The 6,527-nt window shown below is 46.3% G+C and overlaps 1 protein-coding gene and 1 pseudogene across 7 annotated transcripts in view; both read left to right on the plus strand.

The window, feature by feature from the left end:
- LOC106143893 overlaps window positions 1-868 on the plus strand; it is a 2,106-nt pseudogene extending 1,238 nt beyond the window's left edge.
- The window catches only part of Gripap1 (GRIP1 associated protein 1), a 34,426-nt gene that overhangs the window by 19,790 nt on the left and 8,109 nt on the right, over window positions 1-6,527 (plus strand). For all 7 annotated transcript variants that reach the window (XM_005352786.3, XM_005352787.1, XM_026782008.1 and 4 more), the window contains 8 exons: window positions 1,478-1,573; window positions 1,821-2,033; window positions 2,159-2,272; window positions 3,732-3,809; window positions 3,912-4,007; window positions 4,130-4,186; window positions 4,273-4,372; window positions 6,074-6,204. In XM_005352786.3, the coding sequence (XP_005352843.1) occupies window positions 1,478-1,573; window positions 1,821-2,033; window positions 2,159-2,272; window positions 3,732-3,809; window positions 3,912-4,007; window positions 4,130-4,186; window positions 4,273-4,372; window positions 6,074-6,204 (885 nt within the window). The remainder of the gene's footprint in view (window positions 1-1,477; window positions 1,574-1,820; window positions 2,034-2,158; window positions 2,273-3,731; window positions 3,810-3,911; window positions 4,008-4,129; window positions 4,187-4,272; window positions 4,373-6,073; window positions 6,205-6,527) is intronic.

Genomic DNA, 6,527 nt, shown 5'->3' on the forward strand with positions numbered 1-6,527 from the left:
ATAAATAAATAAATAAATATTAAAAAAACAAACAAACAAACAAATGAAAAACCATAATAGTAAATTAAAGATCTAGGTTACACTCACCAGTTCTAGATACAAATTAATCACTTGAGCTGGACACAGTGATACTCATCTCTATTCCTAGATGTGTGGGGAACTGAGGTAGGATTGTTTAAATCAAGGAATCGAGGCCAGGGTAACAGAGTAAGACCCAGTCTCAAGAAAGAAAACACAAGCCAGATGTGGTGGCATGCACCTTTAATCCCAGCACCTGGAAGGCAGAGGCAGGCAGATCTCTGTGAATTTAAGGCCAGTCTGGTCTACATAGCAAGTCCCAGAACAGTCAGGGTTACATAGAGCGACCCTGACTCAAAACAAACCAGAAAGGGAAGGGAAGAGAAAGGAAGGAAAGGGAGGAAGGAGAGAGAGTAAAGAAAGAAAAAAAGAAAAAAGGAAAGAACAAGCTTTCTTGTTCTTGACCATCTTAGAGGCTGCTCTTGGTTGGGAGCTGTCCTGCACTCAAGGCGGAATGATGGTGGCTACAGAGAAGATGACAAAAGTCTCTGGAGATGATTAGATCTAGGTTCCAGTTTATTATGAAAAATGGAAAATGCATGCTGAGATACAAGTAGACTCTAAAGATGATCAAACAGGGAAAAATGAAATTGGTTATCCTTACCAACAACTGCCCAGTTTTGAGGCAATCTGAAATAGGATACCATTATTCCATGTTGGCTAAAACTGTTGTCCATCCCCACAGTGGCAGTAAAATTGAACCGGGCACAGCATATGGAAAATATTATATAGTATGCGCACTGGCTTTATTGACCCTTGTGATTCTGGTATTAGAAGCATACCAGAATAAGCTAATGAAAAGTAAACCAGGAAAGTTTTTCTTTAATAAAACTTGCCCGAGCTTGTTCATGCAGAAAACAAATGCAGGCATAGTGTCCAATGCCTGTAATCTTAGTATTTGGTAGGTAGAGGCAGGGTTAAGGGTTCAGGGTCCTTGTTGGCTACATAGCAAGTCTGAGATGAGGTCCTATCTCAAGAAGAAAGGCTTTTGACATAAGACCTTGTCTCAAAAAGAACAAAAAGGAATGTAGCTGGTATGACTGAGCATACCTTTATAAAATCCCAGCACTCGAGAGGCAGAGGCAAGCCAGGGATACACAGTGAGACCCTGTCTCAAAAAAAGAGAAAAGAATACTAAGAAACGAATCACATGGCCCTACCTGTCAGAAAAGGAGAAGAGAGAAATACTTTATAGACTATCATATTCCCAATTTAAATTCTGTTGCTAAGGGTGTAAGGAAGAATAAATACTGGGGACTGAGCAGCAGCGTCTGTCATTTTCCCATTATGATTGTGATTATAACACCCACTTTATTAGGGAAAGGTCTACTAGAAGTGTTCTAGGTTGTGGCACCTACCAGGGACTCTCCTCAAACTTTCCCCTTCTTTCCTGAATTAGGAGTCATTAAGGGCCAATAGCCGACTGCTGGAACAACTTCAAGAAATGGGGCAGGAGAAGGAGCAGTTGACCCAGGACCTCCAGGAAGCTCGGAAGGTGGGGCACCCTGAGAAGAAGGAAAGAGATGGCCCAGTCCGTGAGGGTAGGAAGTGATAAGGCCAAATCTTGAAACTGGAAAGAGAGAAAATGACCTTTTCCTAAAGGATGGGCAAATGACTCAGCCAGTTTCAAGGGCCAGGGAAGAGCTGAAGTCTGGCTAGTTCCTTGGGCATGGAACAGATTGGTGGTGTTTTGTGGTGTAAAGTTAATTCCCACTCTCTTGGCCTACTCTCCTGGTCCCCAGAGTGCTGAGAAACGGAAGGTCATGCTGGATGAGCTGGCAATGGAGACAATGCAGGAGAAGTCCCAGCACAAAGAAGAGCTGGGAGCTGTCCGATTACGGCACGAGAAGGAGATGCTGGGGGTGCGAGCCCGTTATGAGCGTGAGCTTCGAGAGCTGCATGAGGACAAGAAACGGCAGGAGGACGAGCTCCGGGGGCAGATTCGGGAGGAGAAGGTGGGTGGGGTAACGATGCCCTTTCTCCTCTAAAAGCTGAAGACCGTGGTGTTGGTGGTCAGGTAGGTGATACGTAGGGTGGCCAGTGCTCTGCTGCCCAACTCCTGACTGTTTTCCCCTTCCAGGCTCGAACAAGGGAACTGGAGACTCTTCAGCACACAGTGGAAGAACTTCAGGCTCAGGTACACTCCATGGATGGAGCCAAGGGCTGGTTTGAACGGCGCTTGAAAGAGGCTGAGGTAAGTTGGTGGTACCTAGTAAAGGTGCAGAGCTGGTTAGGGGCACCCATGCTCAGTCTTTGTGCAGATTTAACAAGCGTGTCTTTCTCCTGGATTGTTCCTCTGCCAAAAAGTTATAATATACTATCTTTCCATGTTTGGCAATACACTAATATTTACTTTAACAAGAACATTTATTGCCCCTTTTCCGGGAAAACTCATGACAACAATAAGAGGCAGTATCCTGTAGCAGAGAAGAGCGCACACTGGAGCCAGTGTTTCCCTAAATTTGCATGCCGGCTGAACCACTTCCTAGTTGGATGACTTTATGCAATGTACTTCACCTTTCTTTTTTTTAAATATTTTGTGGTTTATTTAACTTTATTTTTTATGTGCATTGGTACAAAGGTGTCAGATCCCTTGAAACTGGATCTTCAGACAGTTGTGAGCTTCCATGTGGGTGCTGGGAATTGAACCCTGGTCCTCTGAGAGAGCAGTCAGTACTCTTAACCACTGAGCCATCTCTCCAGCCCCTGTATTTCACCTTTCTATGGCCCATTTTCACCTTTGACAGAAAGGGAATAAGAAGGATAGAAAGTGTAATTCATTGGTAGCATGAATGAGACCTCAACTTTAATTCCCAATAGTAAAAATATTAATGCTGAAAATAATGCCTTACTGTATTTTAGGAAGATTTAGAAACTGACTTAATATATGTACAACCACTTGAATATTCCTGGCATGCAGTGTTGTTTTTGTTAAATAAAGAAATAGAAATGTAAATCACTTGATCTACTATGTGAATGGTGTAGGCTTCCATTTCCTACTTCTGCCTCAGGGCATATGCTGTTTCCTACAAGATGTTTCTCCCTGGCTCGGTAGTGAGTTACCTGTCAATCCCAGCACTCCATAGGCTGAGGCAGAGTTGAGAGGTCAAGGCCAGCACAGGCTATATACTGAGACCTTGTCTCAAAGTCAAAAGTGGGGCTGGAGAGATGGCTCAGCAGTTAAGATCTCTGGCTGCTCTTCCAGAGGACCTGAGTTCAGTTCCCAGCACCTTTATGACAGAAGAGGGCATCAGATCCCTCTAGCTAGTGAGGCCTGTGACCTCCTCCCCCTCCTTTCTGGACTCCCTGGGCCCCAGCTCTTACCCCCTAACACACACACACCTTTAGCTCAAAGACCTTAAGAGGCAGCTGCACCTGGAGCGGAAACAGGCTGACAAGCTGGAGGTGTACATGCAGATAAAGCACTCACACATAACACAATGGCGGATCTCTGTGAGCTCAAAGCCAGCCTCGTCTACAAGAGCTAGTTCCAGGACAGGCTCCAAAGCTACAGAAACCTGTCTCAAAAAAAAAAAAAAAGCCCAAAGGTGTTTTTGTCACACCCCAAGAGCTCTGCTGAAAGTCACTTGACCTTGACTAACTGAACACACTATCTTTGGGGGCCATGAGCAGACCTGGAACTCTTTTTATAGGAATCCTTGCAGCAGCAGCAACAGGAACAAGAGGAAGCTCTCAAGCAGTGCCGGGAGGAGCATGCTGCTGAGCTGAAGGTGATTCTTGCACAGTGATGTTCCTGTCTATGGGTACCAGATACTGCTGTAGGAGAACATGGACTTCTTAGGCAATGGCCTGAGCCATTGTTTGCTTTGCAGAGCAAGGAGAAAGAGCTTCAGGATGTGCGGGATCAGCTCCAGCAGGCCCAGGAGGAGCGGGATGGTCACGTGAAGACCATCAGCAGCCTGAAGCAGGTCTGTGGTATCTCTGTGGTCCCAGACATAGCCATGGCCAAAACTTGCATAATGAGGCAGGGAGGGTGTGTACTGCAGGCGGCTGTGCCTTCACCTGCCCGCTGTGCCTTCTCTAAGCACAGGAGGTAAAGGACACAGTGGATGGGCAGCGGATCCTGGAAAAGAAGGGCAGTGCTGCGGTAAGCTAGTGAGGCCTGTGACCTCTTCCCCTCCTTTCTGGACCCCCTGGGCCCCAGCTCTTACCCCCTCTCACACACACCTTTAGCTCAAAGACCTTAAGAGGCAGCTGCACCTGGAGCGGAAACGGGCTGACAAGCTGCAGGAGCGGCTGCAGGACATCCTCACCAACAGCAAGAGCCGTTCAGGTGAGAGGGCAGGCTGGGTGGAAGTCAGCCTTGGGCTGCCTTCTGTACCTCCTTTAGCCTTTGCTCCAGCCCTCTGTCCTGCCTGAATTCTTTTCTCTTTCTGCACTGTCTGCTTTTTTTCTGTGTCTGTGGCTTCTTACTACCTTCTCTGTTCCTCTCTGCCTATTCTTCCTGTTTGCTCCATATCTGCTGTTACTTCTCTGCTTTCTCTACCGTTCCTATTCTTGTACTCTAGAAATCCTTACATGATTTAGGATCCATGATACAAGCCCCAACCCCCAAGTCATTCCCCTCTAGGAACTCCCAGTGAATCATGGGACACAGAATCCCATAGGCAACAGCACCTCACTGTCTTCTCCTTCTCCTCCTCTTTTCAAGACGGGGCTTCTCTATGTAACAGTCCTTGCTGGCCTCGAACTCACAGAGATCCACTTGCCTCTGCCTCCTGAGTGCTGGGATTAAGAGCGTGCGCCACCACTGCCCAGCTAACACTGTCATCTTCATTACTATCATCACTGTTATTAGCATTGGAATTTTTAAGACAGCATCACTTTGCAGCCCAGGCTGATTTCAAACTCATGGTGCTCTGCCTTGGCCTCCTAAGAGCTTGGTTACAGGCATAAGCTGCCACGTCTGGCTTGTACTGTTTTCAATATACTGCTAACTCAACACGCGATACTTCTGGCAGAAGACATGTCTACACAAACCTGGAGTTGTTTCTCTACCTTTTCTTGCCTGTGAGTAGCTGTAAATACATCGAAATAACTCAGATTCAGTAATGGTTTTGATGCATTTCTTAGATCACAGACAGGCTTAGAGAAAATTGCCATCAACTGAGGTGCTAGGGGAACCCTACTCAGGCACTGACCTTCAGACAAGCATCCTTTTTGGAGATTCTTTGGAGTTTCCTTCAGAGTATGCTGCTAACCCTTTCCCTGATACCTGGAAGCAGCTATAAGGGCAGTGTCACAAACTCAGTACCAATGCTTTCTGTTTTCTTTTTGAGATGGGGTTCTTCTGAGTTGCTAGGCTGGCCCTGAACTCCTCACCTCGAATAATCTACCTGCAGGCATGGACCACCATGCTCAGCAAGTGTTCAAGTGATATGGCAAAGCATATAGCTCTCACCAAACCAATTTCTCACTGAGGCAATCAACCTCCTGAAGGAACCTCTCCTGATAATAGTGGTATTTTGTCATAGACTAATTTAAGAAGTGGGGAATAGATTTGAATTTCATACTGTACATCTTTCTTATCCATTAGATGGGACTAGGGTCTAGGTGAAAGACTACAAGTCTGTCTCCATCTTTGTTCTGAATGTGTCTTTCTCTGTGGTTTCTGTCAGTCTCGTCATGTACTGGCTTCCTGTCTGGGCTTTCCCCTGCATGTGTGTGTGCCGCTGTGCACTCTCAACTCTCTAGCTTCCTTTTTCTACATTAGTGTCTAATGCCCCTGAAATCTGGTGTCTGCTCCTTGCCCACACCCAGCCTCACCCACTTCCCTTTCTTCCACTGGATATGCATACCAACAGAGGTGGTTCCTTGATGCTTCCTGATCCAGATCTTGAGTTTGCTTGCCTACTCAAGTTTGTGTCTTTTCCTCATTCCATCACTGGAAAAAAATCTCTGTTTGTGCCTCTTTCTGCTGGTTGCTGTCCCAAGATTCCAAGGGATTCAGGTTTGTTTTTCCTCCATTCCCCAGGCCTTGAGGAGCTGGTTCTCTCTGAGGTGAACTCACCAAGCCGGACCCAGACAGGGGACAGTAGTAGCATCTCCTCTTTCAGCTACAGGGAGATTTTGAAGGAGAAGGAGACCACAGCCGTCCCAGCCAGGGTAAGTGGCAAGTTTCACTTACTAAGACTGGAGGATCCCCATTTTTCCCTCACTTGAAATTGTCTACACTGACCTTCAGACAAGCAGTTCTTCTCTATGTGCCTATCTATCTATCTATCTATCTATCTATCTATCTATCTATCTATCTATCTATCTATCTATCATCTTTTTCTCTGTATTTATGTGTTTGTCTCTGTCTCTCTCAGGCTAAGGATTGAACCTGGGACTTCACACATACATGCAGAACACGGACCTCACACATACACATACATGCAGAACACGGGCCTCACACATGCACATGCATGCAGAACACGGGCCTCACA

The sequence above is a fragment of the Microtus ochrogaster genome, chromosome 10 (genome assembly GCF_000317375.1).
Source record: "Microtus ochrogaster isolate Prairie Vole_2 chromosome 10, MicOch1.0, whole genome shotgun sequence".
Lineage (NCBI taxonomy): Eukaryota > Metazoa > Chordata > Mammalia > Rodentia > Cricetidae > Microtus > Microtus ochrogaster.